Source organism: Tupaia chinensis, unplaced genomic scaffold (assembly GCF_000334495.1).
Source record: "Tupaia chinensis unplaced genomic scaffold, TupChi_1.0 Scaffold000180_1, whole genome shotgun sequence".
Taxonomy (NCBI): Eukaryota; Metazoa; Chordata; class Mammalia; order Scandentia; family Tupaiidae; genus Tupaia; species Tupaia belangeri.
The window spans coordinates 1560052-1580642 of NW_006159655.1; the positions used below are offsets into that span (position 1 = coordinate 1560052).

Here is a 20591-nt window from a genome sequence, read left to right on the forward strand (position 1 = left end):
CCCAAGGTCCCAAGAGGAGAATGGAAGAGAAGGGATTGCGGCATAGCCATCCCCCTTGGGGGGTGATTTCTCGCTTTCTGTCTTTCTCTGTCTGGCAAGTGCACACACCCTATGGCAAAAACAAACAAACAAACAAACAAACAAAAACAAAAACCAAAAAAACCACATGGCTATGAGGACTCCTGATGAAGCTCCTGATCTAGCCCCCTGTGGGATTATATGTGGTCCACATCATCTACTGCACTTTCATGTCAGCCGCACAGAGTGGGAGAACACCTCTGACTTCGGTGCAGCTTCACTTAAAACGTAAAAAAGAAAATAAAAATGGACAAAGTGCTAACCACACAAACTTCAGAGTGAGCAATGTTATGACGAATGTGTCTAAAGTTGTATTGAGAAAGAGAATTGTCCAGCTATGCTCCTTCCCTGCAGGAAACTACTCAGAGGGAAGCTCATAGGAGGGCGTGGGCTCCTGGCTGTCCTTAGAGGTAGGATTCTGTCTGGGGGCAACAGGCAACAGAAGACAAAAGGCAGCAGCTCCTCCATAGATGCTCTCATATTAAAACCTGAGCCATATTCATCTTACGTATGGTTCTAAGTATCCTAGCCTTGAAGCCCAAGAAAGTTACTCACACTTCAAATCTACTAAGGCTCAGGCTGGACTTGGAGTTTCAGCTCATGGCACAACATGAGAAGTACCATTTGGATGTGTCTCTAAGTTACAATAATACAGAAATGGAAATGCCTTATAAAAATGGAATTAGGGAAAGAATGACCTCACAGAGAGATGAACAGGCTAAGATTTCAAAGCAGGTTGTTTGGAGTCCCATCACTACCAGTTCATTATTCTTTGGGATTTAGTTACATTTATATAAACTTATTTCTTGCTGAAGTTTTATAGACATCACAGAACCCCAGGATTGTAAATACAGTTGCCTTTCTCATAGCTACTTGATTTTGAAAGCAATTGCACAGCTCACTGCTGCCTCGACAGAACCACCCACTTTGGGTCAGGAACAATATCTGGCAAATGTCACAGGGTCCCAGGGTTCTGATTAAAGCATCACTTGGGCCAACTCCTCTGATCTGAGGAGAAGGCTAAAAATCTCTTGAGAATGAATGATGTAAACTTCACAACACTGTGGCTTTATCTGAAAATGGTGGAAGCTTAATTAGCTTTTTCATCTGTATAACCAAATTTTGGTTCGACTTTCAAATTTTGTTTTGGATTTTTTACTTTACATTAAAACATTTCAATGTCTGGCCCTATCTCAGATACAGATTCACAGGGAACATACTTTTCCATCATTCCTGGGAGCTGAAGGAAAGAACAGCATCCCTAACTGAACCTACTTTGAATGCCACCGCCTGATTTTATGGTCTTTACTTCTTAAAAGCAATAGAGTATGACAATACCCATTTGAAACTCTGAAAGGATTACTGACTATAAACACCTATTTATGCAATGTGTTTTCTTACTAGTGTCTCAAGTAAAACTCTCAAGTGTATAAGGATTTTTTAAAAGATATAAACTAAGGGGCCAGTGGGTAGTGTGGTGATTAAGGTGCTTGATTCCCACATGACTGACTGCATTTGGAGGCCTGGACCCAGCGGCTTGAAAATCATGCTGGCACATGTACATGTGTGCTCAAAATTCCTAAAGGAGAATAGAGGAAAAGGGATTGGGGTGTGACCACCCTGGGGGTGATTTCTCATTTTCCCTCTCTCTGTCTCTCTCCAAAGAGCACAGATGACTTATGGCAAAAACGAAAAACGAAGGAGGAGGAAGAGGAGAGGAAAGAAATACAAATTGAGTTTTCCTCATTATTTTCAACTAAATTTGAATATAAAATCTTTTTGGGAGGTAGTGTGGGTGTTCTAAGGAGTAGCCATGCATATCACTTTCAGGTGTGCACCCAAAGAAGCGTATATGAATGTCTCCTGTGACCATACTCCAGTGGAACAAAGCCAGGAGAGTGGCTGTCAACTGGAACAGTGAAGTGCCTCCCTGAGCAATTGTCAGACAACACACACAAACATTGATGTTCTCTTACGAGTTAATCTCCAGAGTGTGCATTCCATATCGACTTTCAATAATATACTTCCCAGGGTTTGCATGGACATTTATTGGTACCTGGTTTTTATACCTATAAGATAATGGAAACAAAATGAAGTAAGTTAAGTAGCTATAACTTCATGATTAAACACACAGACATACATTTCTCGTTCTTACAAGAACGGTTGTAAACATGGTACCAGGAAACATGAGGGTAGCAGAAGAAGGAGAAGAAGAAGAAGAAGGAGAAGGAGAGGGAGAGGGAGGAGAAGGAACAAGTACAAATTACATTTATTTAAATAAAAAGCACTAACAACACGATAAAGATTCTTGATGATGTACTTTTTATCCTCCGTAAAATTTACATGAAAAAAAATTGACTGATCATTTACAACAATATGAATGAATCGCACATATCTGAGAATAGTGAAAAAAGCTAGTCATAAATGTGTACAGTGGCTGCTTTTTATAAAGTACAAAACCAAAATGACTGATGAATGCTTCTAGAAGTAAGCATAGTGATTTCCCAGGGTGGAGCGGTGGGGCATAAAGGAGGCTCTTGACTGCTGCTAATGTTTGGTTTTCTTTCCTTTATGAGAAAGAGACAGAGGGGAGATAGATAGAAGGCAAGGAAAAGAGACAGATAGTTTTTTAACAGGATCTCACTGTATTGTGATCATTCTGCTTCAGACTTCCAATTAGCCAGGATTTCAGGTGCACCCAACTGCTCCTAGTCATGTTCAGTTTGGCCTGGAGAACTAAAGCCCAGGCCTCTCTTGTAGCTTCCATGTTTGGTTTCTTAATTTGAGTGCTAGCTACTTGGGTGCATATAGTTTATAAAAAATCACTTATGCTCTATATTTATATATAATATACACTTTATTTGTGTGTATATATTGTATTTTAAGTTTCAAAAAGCAAAAAAAAATTTGATTACTGTTGACATAATAAAAAGAGTTTTATTGTTGGCTATCTCAGTAGAATAAAAGCAAAATATTTTTCCTACTAACATTGTTGCATGCTGTTAAAAACAATATCACTTTGGGACCAGCAAATAGCATAGTGGTTACATTGCTGACTCCCATATGGTTGACCATGACTCAAATCCCGGACTTGGCTTGAAATACACCAGGTACATGTGCATGTATATGTGCCCAGAATCCTGAGAGGAGAATGGAGAAGAGATTATGGCATGGCCATCCCCACTTCAGGGTGAGTTCTTGCTTTCTGTCTGTCTCTCTCTCTCTCTCTGGCAAGCATATGCACCCTATAGCAAAAATGTCTCAAAAAAAAATTTAAATGACATTTTATTGAAAGACCATTATATTTAAGTGTTTTATCCAATGTCACAAATAAACATAGCTCTTTCCTAGAAAGAACTTCATATATCATGAAAGGAAAGTTCTAATGACTTCTAAACAAGTGCAAACAAAGGAAGTAAATGGAGATTCTTTGCATGTCAGCTCTCTTGGATGTGAAATAAAAGAGTTGCTCAAGAATTGCAGCTGGGGACCAGCAGTTAGCATAATGGCTATGTCGCTGCATTCCCCTGTAGTCCACCGTGGTTCGAGTCCCGGATCCGGTGGCTTAAACTCAAACCACATGAATGTGCATGCGTGCCCAAGATCCCAAGAAGAGAATGGAGGAGAAGGGATTGCGGTGTGGCCATTCCCCTGGGGGGTGATTTCTCACTTTCTGTCTCTCTGCCTCTCTTTGTCTTTCTGGCGAGCGCATGTGCCCTACAGCAAAAACCTCTCCAAAAAATTAATTAATTAATTAAAAAATTAAAAAGAAGAATAGAAAGAAACAAAAAGAAGAATTGCAGCTGTAGGGCACAGCTGTGGTAGCACAGTGATAGGGCTCTGCTCTCAGATACTGAATCCATACGGAAGATCAGAGTTCGGATCCTGGGTTAACCTGCACACACTGGGCATGCCTATGGGCATACCTGAGATCCTGGCTGGCTAGGAAGCTCAGAGGTAGGATTATGGCATGAGACCTTATTGAAGGTGCCACTTTCTCCCTCTCTCTTTCTCTGTCTGTCACTCAAGAAATAAACAAACTGAAAAAAGAGAAAAAAAGAATCACAACTGTGTGGTAGATGTAGGAACATAACCTCCCCACCCAGGGAAGACATTACTAGTTGACACGGTGCTGTTTCCCACCAGACCAAAAGTGGCCTCAGACAGCTGTTTCAACAAAGGGTTCTAGGGATCAGCAGTTAGCATAATGGCTATGTCACTGGACTTCCATGTAGTCGACCACGGTTCAAGTCCCAGACCAGGTGGCTTAAACTCACACCAGGCGCATGTGCGTGCATGCCCAAGATCCCAAGAGGAGAATGGAGGAGAAGGGATCGCAGTGTGGTTATCCTCCATGGGGGGGTGATTGCTCACTTTCTGTCTCTCTGTCTCTCTCTGTCTTCCTGGCGAGCACACACGCCCTATAGCAAAACAACAACAAAACAAAACAAAACAAAACAAAAAAAAAAAACAAAAAACAAAACAAAACAAAACAAAAAAATCACAAAGGGTTCTAGACAGACAAGCCTATTTAATCAGAAATAGCCTCTAAAAAGAAATCTAATGGGGCCAGCCAGTCACATGGTGGTTAAGGTGATTGGATCCCACATGGCCAACTGTGCTGTGCAGGTTGAGTCCTAGACCTGGTGGCTTGAGAAACACACCAGGTGTGTGCACGTGTGTGTCCAAAATCTCCCAAAGAGGGAGAAATCTAGAAGAAAAAAAGGCAATGTAATCATTTCTCATAGGAGGTGCTTCTTCACTTTCCCTTTCTTTCTCTCTCGCTCTCCCTCCAAGCACACATACTTTCTTGCAGATTTTTTTTAAAAGGAAAGAAAGGAATATACTGGTCACATGTTAACTGGCATGCTTTTCTGATTAGGTAATTTCACACTTAAAAGCTCCCTCTTACTCAGTTTTGTCAAGTGCTGGAGGGATTTCAGTAGTTCCTCTTAGCATAAGAAGAGTAATATGAAACTAAAGGCTATGACATGTGTTGCTCACCAAATGATGGAGTGACACTCAATTTGGCTTCTGATCAAAAATGTTGTTCATATCACTATAAACTGAGTTAAAATAGTATTTGCCGCTCTGTTATTTCACCCTCCTTGCCTTTGAATACTTCCTGACTTAGCACCTTATACTCTTCCCCAGCTAAATACTCCTGACTTTTCTGAAATGACTATCTGGCAGAGCAAATGCATCTAAAATATGAACACGACACTAACTGTTGCACTCCTAGTCCTTCCTCTGGTACTCCAACTGTGGGTGTAAGGAATTCCTCTTTAAAGACAAAGGTTAAGTCAGAAAGATATTTACTTTTACTCTTCTTGAAATTTCACCTAGAAAAACATTCAGGCTTGGGGTCACTTGAGATTGGCTGTCTTCAGAATTAAGTCAGGGAAGAAAAAAAGGATTTTTGGCCTGCTCTGAATATACTTCATAGTTTTTTGTTTTGTTTTGTTTTCCCCTGGAAAGTGAAATTCCAAACTGACTAGTCATGGCGTAGTCTACACCCTGGGATTATTTGTCAGACGTTTTCTTAAATCTTTATGAATATTCAGATCACATCATTTTCCTTATCATTTTCACATGAAGTCTCTGAACTATTCATTAATGAGTTTTCAGTATACTATAAGTATTTCTAGAATAACACAGGATCACACACATACTTAATTCCCTCGCATAAATGTCAGTTTAGATGTTGAGCTGACTTTGATGATAAGGAGTTACAGTGAAAGCTCCTTGGCAGTATGAAGTATGGTCGAGAAAAAAGCCTTCAAGGTTATTTTTTCTAAAAAAAAAATTATATAAACTTCATGCCAGACAAAAACCTGGATCTGACCCTCTATGTTGCCATAGCTAACTGCTTGCTGATTATCCACATTTCAGCTCGACCCAGGAGCAAATCTTGCTCTTAGAAGTGCAATGAACTATTTTCTTAGCCTCCTGGTTGTCTTACTTTAATATTTGCTCTTTTTAGGTCCTTACATATGCTTTCAGAATTTAATGACACCCATAAAAATATAAATCCTTCCTCCTTTTTAAAACAAATAGACTATTATACAAGTTATTAAATAAGTATGGCCTATTCAATTTGAAACCTTTGACCTTTTTACACTACTTCATGATATGTATGCTTTAAATAAGAGTACACAAAGAAAGGAAGTTTAGGCTCTTTGTGCGTGAGGTCCCTCAGATATGAAATAAAAAGAGCTGAACTAGCAAAGGAATCACAGAGGGTCAGCCATGGTGGTGCAGTGGTTTCGCCCCCTCTGATATTGGATCCATATGGAAACACAGAGATCAGCTCCTGGGTCAACTTGAACACAGCAGACAAGTCCATAGGCTCACCCATGATCCTGGCTGGCTGGGAAAGCTGGGGGAGGGTTGTAGCATAAGACCCTGTTGAGGATACCTGTCTTTCTCTTTCTCTTTTCTCTCAGTAAGTAAATAGATAAAAATAATGAAATCACAGATGTGCAGCAGAAGCAGTTTCTTCTATGTATGTTTTCTTCTATACTGACAAAGCCTCCCTCCAGGATGGCCAGGTTCCCTGTGGCATTGCAGCACTGTTCTCTGCAACTAACTTTTCTACTAAACTCAAGACATAATCAGTTTTCCTTTCTGCTTTAAGAGTGAGTTGAGAATAGGAGGGCACTTCACAGCTGCAGCTGGCCTTGATGCATTCTGTGGTCTTGTCAGTCAGCGCTTTCTGAGTAACCTCTAGTTCTACTGAAATAGATTTGGTCTGGGTCAGTAATGGGGGATTGGCAGAAGAACAGCTGCTGCAAGTTCGTATCATTTGTTAGGCCTAAGGGACTCCCATGACCTAAAGGTGCCCAATGGAGACTTAGAGCCAAACCCTCTTTGGAAAGGCCACTGAGGGAGTCAGGCCCCAGGCACACATGCCTTTGAAAGATGTGGGCTAAGCACTTGACTGCTACAAGTGGAGGCAGCATAAGTGTATGAAGTATCATCACAAGTGTATCCCTTTAATGTCCCTCTTCTGTTCAGGAAGGGCCTTCCCAATATTTTCTTCATGCTTGTACTAAATGTCAGGCCCAGGAAGCTGCAGTTGGGTACCAAAAAAAACATAAATGCCAGCAAAACAATCACCAACAGCCCTGGTTCCTGTTGGAGTTGTGGGATCCCTGCTCACTGAGGACAAGGATGCTTACTGAAGATTACACATTCTGTATTAGCACTGCAAAGTAAACGAGAGGTTCAGTTTATTTATATATATATAATTAAAGGCAACATGCCCAGGAAGGTATATGCCTTAGTTTTCCTTCTGTTCATAGAACAGAACTCCTGAGACTGGGTTATTTATAAAGGAGGTTTATTTAGCTCATAGTTCTGGAGTTGGAAAGTTCAAGATTGGACAGCACATCTGGTCAGGGCCTTAGCTATGACATACCATGGTGGATGGAGTCACATGGCAGAGAAATGGGCAGGTGCATAGAAAAGAGGTCAGACAGGCCTGAGATAGCTCACACTAGCAGACGCTGCTACTTGGCAGGCTGAAGCCACATGGAAGCCCAGGTTCAATTCCTGATCTGCTTTAAAAATCTGGGCATGGTGGAGCCAGTAAGTGGCATGGTGGTTAAGATACTGGATTCCCACATGGCCAACTGTGGTTCAAGTCCCAGAGCTGGCAGATTGAAAATCACACTGAGCACATGTGCGTGTCTGCCCAAAATCCCTAGAGAAAAATGGAGGAGAAGAGATTGTAGTGGGGATTTTTCACTTTTCCTCTCTTTCTCTCTCTCTCTCTCTCTCACTCTCTGGTGAGTGTACATGCCCCATGGCAAAAAAAAAGTAAAAAAATAAATAAATCTGGTAGCATGGTAGCACACACCTGTAAGAAAAAAAAAGGGGGTGAGAGGATTGTAACATGGTAAAACATTGACTAAAAAAATAAAAGAGAGAGAGAGAGAGGCAAAAACAGGTAGAATAGCCTTACTTTATAACAACCCTATGATCTGAATACCTCTTAAAAGCTCCACCTCCCAGCACTGTCAATGGTAATTAAACTTCAACATGAGTTTTAACAGGAACAAACCACGTCTAAACCATAGCAGTATACTAGTCCCACAGAAGTCTACAGCCAGAGGTGGAGATACCATAAAATAAATAAAGCTCAGGTTTCAGAGTCCTCACTAGCACAGGCCTCTGCCAGGTCCTATGCTTAATTCATATTACTAACTTCATGTTCTTGCTCCTGAAGAGTAACCCCCAAATTGTAAACTTTCACGCTCCACAAATCCTGGATTGGGCCCTGCTGTTTCCATAGCCATAGTTATCTGCTAGCTGATAATATACTTTTCATCTTTGTCCATGGGCAAATCTTGCTCTCAGAAGTACAATGAACTATTTTCTTAGTTGTCTCCTGGTTCTTTTGTTTTAATATTTGTTTCACTGAGCTTGCTAGGTAATGAGACTTTCACTGAAATGCTCTGGCCTGTCCTTCATTTTTCTGTTGGTATGACAGAATTCCTGAGACTAGCTAATTTATAAAGGGAAATTTATGAGGGAAAATTTATACTAAGGAATAAGATCCCTGGGCCCGGTGCTTTGTATCAGGCTAGGGTGTGACTCCTCCAGGGAATACAGACACCAGAAGCAGCTCTTCCTAATCCTTCCTGACACAAAGTTTGCCATTGTGTCTTAATTTTTGCTTGAAATGAGCCCCTACAGCATAAAATTCACATGTTAAATAAAATACATAATTCAAAGCCACAAGTAAAAAGACTTGGGAGTCAATGCCACTACTTCTCATCTCTGTTTAGTGAGGATAAGTGAAAATGGACAGTATTTCTATATTTGAGTTTAACTGGAATTCTAAGAGTCAACAGTTTGCTCATCTCATATCTTTATGGGATGTTTTCTTTTTTTCTGTCTTGTGTATGTGTGTCGCTTTGTTTTGTTTGTTTGCTTGTCTTGCTTTGTTTTTAGACGGGGTCTCTCTGTGTCAAGATCCTCCTACGTCAGCCACAAGCTGGGACCACAGGCACACACGTCCACACTCAGCTCCTGTAGACAAGGTCTTGCTAGGTTGCCTATGTTGACTGAGAGTTGCAATCATCTTATCTCAGACTTGTGGGTAGCAAGGGCTACAGACATATACCACCACACCTAGCTTTTCCAGGGTGGCTGAGAATCAAACCCAGGCCTCCCACGTGGTCTTAGCCTGCCACGCAGCAATGTCCAGCACGTGCTACTGTGTCTGGGCCACATTTGTCTTTAAATCACCCCATTTCTAGGCCAACAAATTACAAGGAGAGGTGTTTAACCTCCAAAGTTGAGTTCTGCCTTTGTGAAATCACATCACGTGGCCTAATAGAACCAATGAAATGTGGCCAAGTTCTATTCCAGTTGCCGTGTATTTAAGGGAATAAATAAATGTTTAAGAAATTAATATTTCTCCCCCAGAGGTTACTTTGTAGCCTTTCAAAATTATCTTCAATTCTAATTTTTAAAAATCCAGAAAAGATATAAAAGTGTATAGTAAGTATATCTGCTTAATTAAGGACTTTAATTATTCAGTTATTATTATCTTTTCACTCATGAAAAAAGATACATTTTTTAATGACCAAATATTTCCTGAAGCTAAAAATTTGTTTTTCTTTATAGATTTCTGTAGGAGAATTTGGAACATCTTTCTGAAGTAGGAAGTAATCAGATTTTAAAACAGAAATATTTCTTTAGTATGCCAAATTGTGAAACCCTGTGATCACAGAGAAGAGTGGGGCAAAGGCAGAGTGATTCCTAACTTTTATTTATTTTTTAAATGTGCTAGAGGATGTGCACTTGCTGGAGGCCAGGGCGGGGATGGGCAGGGAGTGAGAAAGCCGCGTCAGTGGGGGATGGTCACAGCACCGCCCCTTCTCCATTTCCCCCTTTGGGATTTTGGGCATGTATGCACACATGCCCGTGTGTATTTCAGGCCACTGGGTTCGGAATTTGAGCTGCATAGTCAGCTGTATGGAATTCAGCTGATTTAGCCACCATGACACCAGCTGGTCCCTTATGTTTATATTTTACAGCCTGGAAATTAACTTCTATAAACTTAATTTTCATTTTAATATGTTTCTACATTTCTCATCTTTGTTTACTATCATTGTTTACCTTGATAATTCATAACCAGCTATGAATTGTATTTTCTTTTGATTTTCAATTTTCAAACGCAAGAGCCCTGAAAATAATTTACATACATAGAGAAAGTATAAGCAAGGACCAGCTGGTGGCATGGTGGTTAAGGTGGCTGGATCCCACATGGCTGACTGTGTGGTTCAAGCACTGAACCGGCAGCTTGAAATACACGGTGAGCACATGTGCATGCATGCCCCAAATCCCAATCTAGAAGTGAATGAGAAGAGACTGTAATGTGACCATGACCTATTGGGGATGCTTTCTCTCTAGTGCACCCCACCCTTTGCCCTAGTGAGCACATGCACCCTCCAGCAAATTTTTTAAAAAGGAAAAAAAAAGAGGGGAAAATTGTAACTTAATCTAAAATTACCAAAAGCAGATCAATATCACAGGTGAATAAATTTTAAACTCACCATCCACTTTATAAGAATAAACTTAGACAGCTAAATGGGTTTATCTTGCCAGCTACCTGCATTAGCACTAGTACGAGCAGCATTAGAAATAATGGAAAAGAAAGAAGGCAGAATGCTCTTCAGGTGATAACGACATTTGTATAATAGTTGCATTTATCACGATTCCTGAGGATAAGAAAGCAGCATGCAAAATGCCTGTGTCATAGAATAAAACAAAAATATCTTTTTTAATGGGCTCGGTTTCATGCTTTCCACTCTTCATGGCAGATATCCATAACATATGACAGAAAAGCTCTGTGTTTAGAATCATGAAGGCAGTGACAATTTCAACAGGATACATAATGGAAGGAGAAAAGAAGTGCTTCTTTATGGAAAGGAAACGTCTTAAGGCTTTGTATTGGGCCCTTACATGTTTGGTTTCAGAAATCACCTTGAGGCATCAGCTCACATGAAGGGTAGGGATGGCAGCCCTCTGGGTTTTCATTATTTTATAAAAGGTAGCATTGCTCCTGACCACAAAATTATACTATATTGAAAAATTCACTGATGGAAGCAAACTTATTTAATTTTTGTGGTCCACAGCAATCACAGACATATTTTAGGTAGACATATATGTTGACTCAAATTTAATATTTTATTTTTTTGGAGAGATTTTTGCTATAGGGCGCATGCACTCGACAGAAAGACAGAGATGGAGAGACAGAAAGCGAGAAATCACCCCCAGTAGGGGATGGCCATGCCATAATCCCTTTCCTCCATTCTCCTCTCGGGAACTTGGACATGCATGCCCAGCGTGAGTTTAAGCCACTAGGTCTGGGACTCGAACTGTGGTCGACTACATGGGAGTCCAGCGACATAGCCATTACACCAACTGCTGGTCCCATAAAACTTAATACTTTATATAAAATGAAGATTCATTTGTATGATAGGATTTTAAAGTATTATGATGTATGATATGTATGCAAGACTATTTTTCCTTCCCATATATAAAAATTCACTCCATATACTTCACTCTTTTGAAAACCTATGCAAACTTACTGATGCCTTCATTGACTCTTGTATATTGATAGTTCTGTGTGCTTTTATTAGAGGTCAATTTGTGTAATCACTTTTATTAGTTTTTAAAAAGAGAGAATACCATGTGAGACGAGGTTCTGGCCAGCCTGCTACAGAGCAGTGTAATTTTACACTCTCTTTCTCCCAAACCGTGTGGGAGCGAGGTTTTATGATGAATTCAGGAGCATGGAGGAGATGGTCTTCATTCAATTTTCCATGATATGCCTCAGTTTCTTCCAACTGAAAAAAAAACAAATATATTATCAAAGTACTATTAAATCAAAGTAACTATCAGTGCTAAAATAACAAGTAAAAGCCCAAATTTTAATTTTTCCATGTGAAAACTTACTTCTGTGTTTAGATAAAATGAATTCCCCTCCTTCCTTCTAAAAACAGGTGTAGTTATTTACAATTAATGTTTGAAGTTTGAGCAACATATTTTTATTCACAAAGGTAAATTTCTTAAGGTTCTTTTGAACCTTAATTTCTTCAAAATCCAAAGTTTTATGGAATTGAACACTATTCAGTTTGCCTTTCTTTGATGTACATATTTTAACTATCTTTCTCCTTGCTTTCTTTAGTTTTGTTTCTCCACATCACATATTTATTTCTTCATTTAAAACAAACCAATCTATAAAGGAGGTTTTAAAAAAGTTTATAAAAAAAAATGTGAACTACGGAAAAACTATGCATGGGTTTCGAACTTCTTTAATTTCATTTTCCATGAGCTTTTCAAATTTCCCTTATATATCTACGTACATGCACACACACTCACACCTTGTTACATTCATTTCCACTTTTGTGAGTTACATTAAGTTGTCTTTTCTTACTGTTTTTCTGAGTGACAGGCGTTCTGCTTTTTCCCGGATTGCAACTTTCCTTGACTTTTTTTCAAAACTCTCTTCCTGTTGAAGAGTGGAGGTGGACTGCTTGGAAACCACGGACTGTTTGGATGAGGTGGACTGCTTAGACATGATTCCCTCCTCACTGGCAAGAAGATTCCTCTGGGCTATATAAGCCGCAGCTTCTTTAATTCTTTCTTCTTCTGTATCTGTAATTCCACTGACATGCATTTGTCTGAAACACAATAATAGTAAAATGTGGATGGCAGTGGTAAAATTGCCTAATTTACTAAGTTCAAAATATCAAACCTCAGACACTGTGTCCTGTCCCCAAAGAAAACCTGACAGAGAAAGAACTAGTAAATTGGGAGCTAACTTTCCATCCACAAAAGTGATCTTTCTCTTACAAATAACAATAATAATGACAGCAACAATAATAATACCTAATATGAGCCTGGTGTTTTTTACATTCATTGTCTCATTTCATTCCCACAAAAACTGTATGAGTTTACTTGTGTCATTTCTATTTTACATATATAGTAACAAGGCTCGAAGAAGTTAGATAACTTGCCCAAGGTGATTTTACCAGTTGCTTTAGTGTGTTTAAATATGATTTACTTGATGGTAAAAGATTAAGTTATGATTTCCTTTCCAGAAAAGAAAATATTGCAAAACGACATACAGTTTGTGTGCTTGATCTGGATTCTGTAAACTCAGTCGTTAACAATGCATTGTCCAAAGCTGTGCATAAATAAGTTCTAAATTCACATGAGATTCTATGTCTACTGGGCTTCTTTCTAATATAATAAAGGTTATGTGTATATACATTACATGTGTGTGCATGTTCAATAAGACAGTCTTCATTTGTACCTGCACACAGCCCTGATGAGAAGAAATGACCAAACATTCAATTGAAGCGGTGATATTTATAAAAGTGACTTTTTAAAATTCATGATTGGGACCAGTATATAGCATTTTGGCTATGTCATTAGACTTCCATGTAGTTGACCGCAGTTGGAGTCCCGGACCCAGTGGCTTAAAACTCACACCAGGCGCGTGTGTGTGTGTGTCCAAGATCCCAAGAGGAGAATGGAGGAGAAGGGATTGCAGCATGGCCATTCCCTGGGGGGTGATTTCTTGCTTTCTGTCTCTCTGTCTCTGTCTCCTTGGCGAACACACGCGCCCTATAGCAAAAATCTCTCCTAAATCAATCAATCAATAAATAAATAAAATAAAGTTTGTGATTGATGATAGTGGCAAGTGAGTGGTGACATTTAAATGTGTTTTTCCACGGCCAGCAGCTGGCATGTGGTTAAGGCACTGACTCCTACATGTCCCACAGTGGTTCGAGTCCCAGACCCAGTGACTTGCTTTCTCACTTACCCTCTCTCTCTCTCTCTCTCTCTCTCTCTCTCTGCCTCTCTCTGGTGAGCACATGTGCCCTATAGGAAATTTTGAAAATAACAATAAATAAAGCTAAATAAATAATTATTTTAAAAAAGTGTTTTTCCTAGTTTAACAGTTTATAATAGAATTTATGCTCTGAGTTATTAATACTGTTAAGAATATTTGGATTATTTTTAGTCCCCTTCAGTGCCTTTGTTGTAAACTTCATTGGATATTTCAGTGAGAGTATACTGAATATATTAAAGATTATCCTGAAATTTAATCTCTTTAAAACTCTCATGTCAGCCTGCCCATTTACACGTTGTCTTTTTTTTCTTTTTTTTTGAGAAGTTTTTGCTATAGGGCACATGTGCTTGCCAGAAAGACAGAGAGAGACAGAGAGATAGAAAGAGAGAAATCACCCCCCCAGGGGGGATGGCCACGCCACAATCCCTTCTCCTCCATTCTTTTCTCGGGATCTTGGGCATGCACACACACACGCCCAGCACGAGTTTAAGCCACTGGGTCCAGGACTCGAACCGTGGTCAACTACATGGGAGTTCAGTGACATAGCCATTACGCTAACTGCTGGTCCCTTTATAGGCTGTCTTTAGAGTCTAATGGTTAAAGAGATTTGGCCTACCATGGCTCAAATCCTGGCCAGACTGGTTTGAAAAACACACTGGGCATGTGTGTGTGTGTGTGTGTGCCCCTGATTCCAATAGGATAGAGAAACAGAGAAGAACGCATGTCCCATTAGGGGATGCATTCTCCCTCTCTCTCTCTCTGGCAAGCACGTGTGTCCTTTGGGGGAAAAAAAAAATTGTATGTTTGCTTTTCTTATAAGTGTGATCATTTCAAAATTTAAGCAAAACCACCATTGCATTTAGTGCCAAGTTCTTAGCATTTCAATCTATGCAGTTTGCTGAGAAATAGAACTTAACGCTTACCCAAGTTTGAAATTTCTCGTGGAGGGACCAGCAATTAGTGTAATGGCTATGTCACTTAACTCCCATGTAGTCAACCACGGTTCGCGTCCCGGACTTGGTGGCTTAAACTCACGCCGGGCACGTGTGCGTGCGAGCCCAAGATCCCGAGAAGAGAATGGAGGAGAAGGGATTGCGGCATGGCCATTCCCCCTGGGGAGGTGATTTCTCGCTTTCTGTCTCTCTGTCTCGCTCTCTCTGTCTGGTGAGTGCACACACCCTATAGCAAAAATTTCTAAAATAAAAAAAAAAAGAAATTTCTTGTGGAATATTACCAAAATATCTGACAGACAAGATTTGTCCATTCTGGGGCCACCAAGTGGTGTGGTGGTTAAGGTACTCAGCTCTCACATGGTTAACCATGGTTCAAGTCCTGGACCTGGCAGCTTGCTCTCTCACTCCCTCTCTTTTCTGTCACTCTCTGGTGAGCACACATACCCTATAGCAAGTTTAAAAAATAATAATAATAATAAATAAAATTAAATAATTCTTTAAAAAAGATTTGTCCATTTTGTTTCTAACTAAACATAGTGGGTACCTTTTAACTTTTTTCTCTGTTTCTCCAAATATTAGTAAAGTAGTCTCTACTATTAAAATTAGCAGTTTAGGGGACCAGCAGGTGGCATGGTGGAAAAGACAAAATGTTGGGTAATCAAAAAGTCATGACGTATTATTTCTATGTTTTTATATGCAAAAATGAGATGGTGACTTTTCTAACAACCCAATAATTTGGTGGGTTAAGAGCAGGAAGACATGGGAGTGAAAAGTTTCATTTCGTGCTTATCCAGGTAGACAAGCACGCCATGTAAGTTAAAGCTAGGTTGAGGTGGTATCTAAATGATTTTTTTTTTGAACAGAGAGAGAGAAAACAGAAGACAAAATATTTTACTCCTGTAGCCCCGCCATAACTGATAATGAATATGAGCATATATTAAAGAATGACCTTGTTTTGAGTATCACTTTAACTATGGAAATAGCTCTTCATTCAAAGGAAAATAAACATCAGAAGGTCCAGAAAGTTCCTGTTAAATTAATCTTGGTGTCTCAGAAGAGGCTAAGTCTAGACAAGCATACATACCAAAATAAACTTGTTTGTCTGGAAAGTTCACTTGAAAAATCAGGGATATCAAAGATATTAGATAGGGCAAGCCCATGGCCTGGTGGTTAAGGCAGATGGATTCCACATGGCCAAATGTGCAGTTCGAGTCCTAGACCCTGGGGTTTGAAAACCACACCCAGCACATGTGTGTGTATGCCCAAAAATCATAAAGTAGGGGAGAGATGGAGGAGAAAGAATTGCAGCATGACCATGACCTGTGGGAGGTAATTTCTAACTTTCTCCAACCTCCATCTCTCTGTTGAGCACATGTATCCTCTTGCAAATTTTTTTATAAAAGGTATTTGATAAAACGTTGAAAATAGAATATTTTTATCCCCTACCTTTCTAAGAGAGTTCAGAGGAATTATGACATTAGCCTCTGAAACAAGTTAGAAAGGAACCTAACCTAACCTCAGAGAGCAATGGAAATAAAAACACAAGGCAACAGAAGTAGGTCATCAAAAATCACAACCACGCTATGCCCTTTCAGTAAGGATCTACTTTTCCATGACATCTGCCCTGAGAGAATGACCTTGTTTTGAGTATCACTTTAACTATGGAAATAGCTCTCCATTCAAAGGAAAATAAACATCAGAAGGTCCAGAAAGTTCCTGTTAAACTAATCTTGGTGTCTCAGATAAGTTTCTTTTTCCAGATTCTTTTGAATATTATTATTGCTGAAAAATATATGTTTATATAACAAAGATAGAAATTGAAAATAGAGGGGACCAGCAGATGGCGTAATGACTACATTGCTGGACTCCCACAGTTAAATGTGGTTTGAGTCCTGGACCCGGTGACTTAAAATTCACACTGGGCATGTGTGAGTGTGTGCCTAAGATCCTGAGAGGAGAATGGAGGAGGAGGGATTGTGGTGTGACCATCTCACCTGGGAGGTGATTTCTTGCTTTCTATCTCTCTCTCTGTCTCTCTGCTAAGCGTACATGCCCTATAGCAAAAAAAGCTCTCTAAAAAAAGAAATTGACATGGGACCAGCAGTTAGCGTAATGGCTATGTCGCTCACTTTAAAATGAATAACAATCTGTTTTCCATTGAATGAATAAAAGCTAGGCATTTAAGTTATATTTTCCCCTAATAAATAATTAAGACCAGGGACCAGCAGTTAGCATAATGGCTATGTCGTTGGACTCCCGCGTAGTAGACCGCGGTTCACGTCCCGGACCCGGTAGCTTAAAACTCACACTGGGCGCGTGTGTGTGCGTGCCCAAGATCCTGAGAGGAGAATGGAGGAGAAGGGATTGCGGCGTGGCCATCCCCCCTGGGGGGTGGTTTCTCGCTTTCTGTCTCTCTGTATCTCTTCATCTGTCTGGCGAGCGCACGCGCCCTATAGCAAAAACCTCTCCAAAAAATAAAAATAAAAATAATGAAGACCACACTGACAACCAAGATATCTTCTATATACTTAAACATATGAACTGATTTTGATTTTTGTTTTTGTTTTTAGTTTATTCAATATTAAAAAAGTTTTTTTTTTTTAATTGCCAGAGGGAGTGTGTGCTCTTTATAAAAGGACAGCAAAACAGAGACAGAAAGGGATAAAGTGCCCCTCAATGAGGCATGGTCACATCACAACCCCTTCTTTATTTTGTCAGAACTTTGGGCACACAAATGTATCTGGGTTGTTGTCCAGGATGCCAAGGCCAGGATTTGAACTATCATTGCCTTGTAGGATCTGACGCCTTTAACTATGAAGCTATGGGCTGGCCCTCCACATTTTGTAGTTTGGGATATTTCTTAACACTTTATCTACAGTGACCATATGTAGTATTCAATCACTAGCATCCAAGGCTCTATTTTCCATTTCAACTAGTTACATAAGTAGCATTAAATGTTAATCTTTTTCTTTTGTCATGTAGCCATCATATGTAGTGGCAAAGATTTCTGCAAAGGAAATCCGTGTTTGAAATTGACAAGTGAAATCTCTCTCAGTGCAGGATCCCAAGCTTCCTTAGACATTCCTTAACCAACGTATAAGTACTCAATAAATGTTAGTTGCTGTTATTATTATCTGACAATATTTGCTCCACCATTTCTAATGATCAAAGTCAGAAAGAGAAAGCACACACACCGTCCTGAGAAAATGGGTACCATATAGTCACGTGGCAGATTTTCTTTCTCCTCTCCAGACAGAAGACTCTTCTTGGCTCTCTTTGTTTGGGGGCTCAACTTGGATGAATAATCTTCCAACAGCAGACGGGAATCTGTAAGTCTGAAATAAATCCCCGAACATTAGACAATGACAACAGTCATTTAAAATACTCAAAATATTGATGTAAGTAAGTTTTAACTTGGGAGAGTTTATCTTAGATTTCTACTGGTATAATTACCTTTTATTTTTAGAGCTAAAATGGAGTTAGAAAGACCTCAAATAATGTACTCTACATAGACACACACACAAAAATAATAATAGTATTTTACGGCTGTAGTAGATTCATAGGTCTTTGTTCCTTAAAGTTGATAGGGAAAAGAGTAATAGTTTAGTAGATCCATCTATTCTTTGCTGTCAAGCAAATGTTTAAAATAACTATACAAATGGTTTTGATATACTATGCATCCAAATTCTTTCAGGGGATTTAAAAAAATACACACTGGGGCTGGCAGGTGGCATGATGGTTAAGAACGCTGGACTCCCACATGGTGGACCATGACTTGAGTCCCAGACCTAGTGGCTTACTTTCTCACTTTCCCTCTCTCTCTTGCTCTGTTCCTCTTTGGTCAAATTAAAATAAATAAATAAATAAATAAAGTTAAATAAAATAATTACTGAACACACACACCCATATACACTGTTCTGGATAGAGAACCCAGCTGATTCTAATGCTGAGCTCTAGGTTTACGTTTGTGTACTATGGGCAGACTCTTGAATCTGAAGGAACACTGGGGCTCGTAGTACAATAGAGTTAATATATCATATGCAAACACACCGAGCCAAGTAACTCAGAGAGTTACACAGGGGTGTTTAAGAACCCTCTGGTCAATTCAGCTGCATGTGCACACTGATGTAAATGTGCCCTTGGAGGGGGTCAAGTATTCTTATAAACAAACAAAAAAATTTACTAGAGAGGTGAAAAATGTGAGAGCAGAAATTGCAGAGAAAAAGGATTGATGAAGCTAAAAGTATAGTTTTTATACAGTTCTTGAGCGAAATGAAACTTATTTTCATACAAATGGATTGACTACAAAAACTTATTTTCGTATAAATTTACCATGGACTGCAAACAGAGCATGGACTTCTTTTAAAAAATTATTTCTTTATTTACTTATTTAATTCCATTTGTTATCATTATTATTATTATTTTTTAATTTGACCAGAGAGAAAGAAAAGGAAAGCGAGAAAGCAAGTCACCAGGTCTGGGACACGAACTCCAGTCAACCATGTGAGATTCCAACTCCTTCGATCATCACACTACCTTTTGGCCCCAGATCATGGACTTCCTGAAGTGAGTCTGTGGATTCAGGATTTCATAGTACTGAAAAATGTTAATAATAGGTGAGAACTCCCTGGACTATCCTTGTAATTATTCTGTAAATTTCAAAGTATTCTGGAGTCAGCAGGTATTGCAGTGATTAAGGCGCTAGACTACCACATAATTGATCATAGTTTAAGTCCAGGGCCTGGCAGCTTGAAAATCATGCCAGCCATGTTTGCATGTGTGGCCAAAATTCTGAGAGGAGAATGGAGAAGAGTTTGCAGTGTGGACATCCCTCCTGGGGGGTGATTTTTCTCTTTTCCTCTCACTGTCTCTCTTTTCCTCTGGTATTCACACAACCTATGGCAAAGACCTTAAAAAAAGAAAAGAAAACTTGAAAATATTTTAAAAGAAGATGTGAATATTTCCGACAGTCCCTAGTCTAGAGAATATTGGAAGAGAGAGTAAAGCTTGTGTGTGGTGTGGTGTGGGAAAAGCCTAGATGCTCATTGAAACAGGAAAACCTTCCCAATCATCCAAACCTTGACTATTTCCTAATCTTTGAAAATCATTTGGAAAAGCAAAATGAGATACTCAAATAAAAAGCAGAAGACAGACCAAACATATCCACAGTACCAATGAATATATAATGATGCAAGAAAACAAGTAGCACAGAATTATAAGGGTTCAAGGAAGTGCAGGGTGCACAGTGCTGGGTCTGGGGGTGCAAGGTGGACTTCAATCTTCAGGAGTGGTCCTGTGGATATGGCAAAACTCCTCCTTCCCACAATCCACTCACATCCCTCAAGAAAAATATCTAACTCTTTTTCTATGATCAGCATTAAAACTAAAGGTTAGAACCTTAAATTCAAGCTTGTGGATTGGTTACCAATTGGAAGCCAGAGTGAAATTTGTTCCTGGCTGGCTGTTCCAGGCAGCAGCAAAATGACTGCATTCTATACCCCGGTAGGTCACAAAGTACAGGCTGTGCTAATGGAGTTCTAAGTTTAAAGTGGTATTTTCCTTCACTCTTTTATTTCCTTACTGTATAAGATAACATTAATTATGGAGCTTATGCATTTCATTTTTTCCCTGTTTCTAGAAGAGTTGGATTTTCTAATTTTCTCTAATCTTTCTGTTTTTGT

At 39.4% G+C, this 20591-nt stretch overlaps 1 protein-coding gene across 2 annotated transcripts in view; it reads right to left on the reverse strand.

The window, feature by feature from the left end:
* MYOM1 (myomesin 1) overlaps positions 1-20591 on the reverse strand; it is a 176755-nt gene that overhangs the window by 113959 nt on the left and 42205 nt on the right. For both annotated transcript variants that reach the window (XM_006146486.3, XM_006146485.3), the window contains exons 3-6: positions 18105-18245; positions 12533-12779; positions 11785-11942; positions 2055-2147 (exon numbers count right to left, since the gene is read on the reverse strand). In XM_006146486.3, coding sequence (XP_006146548.1) covers positions 2055-2147; positions 11785-11942; positions 12533-12779; positions 18105-18245 — 639 coding nt within the window. The remainder of the gene's footprint in view (positions 1-2054; positions 2148-11784; positions 11943-12532; positions 12780-18104; positions 18246-20591) is intronic.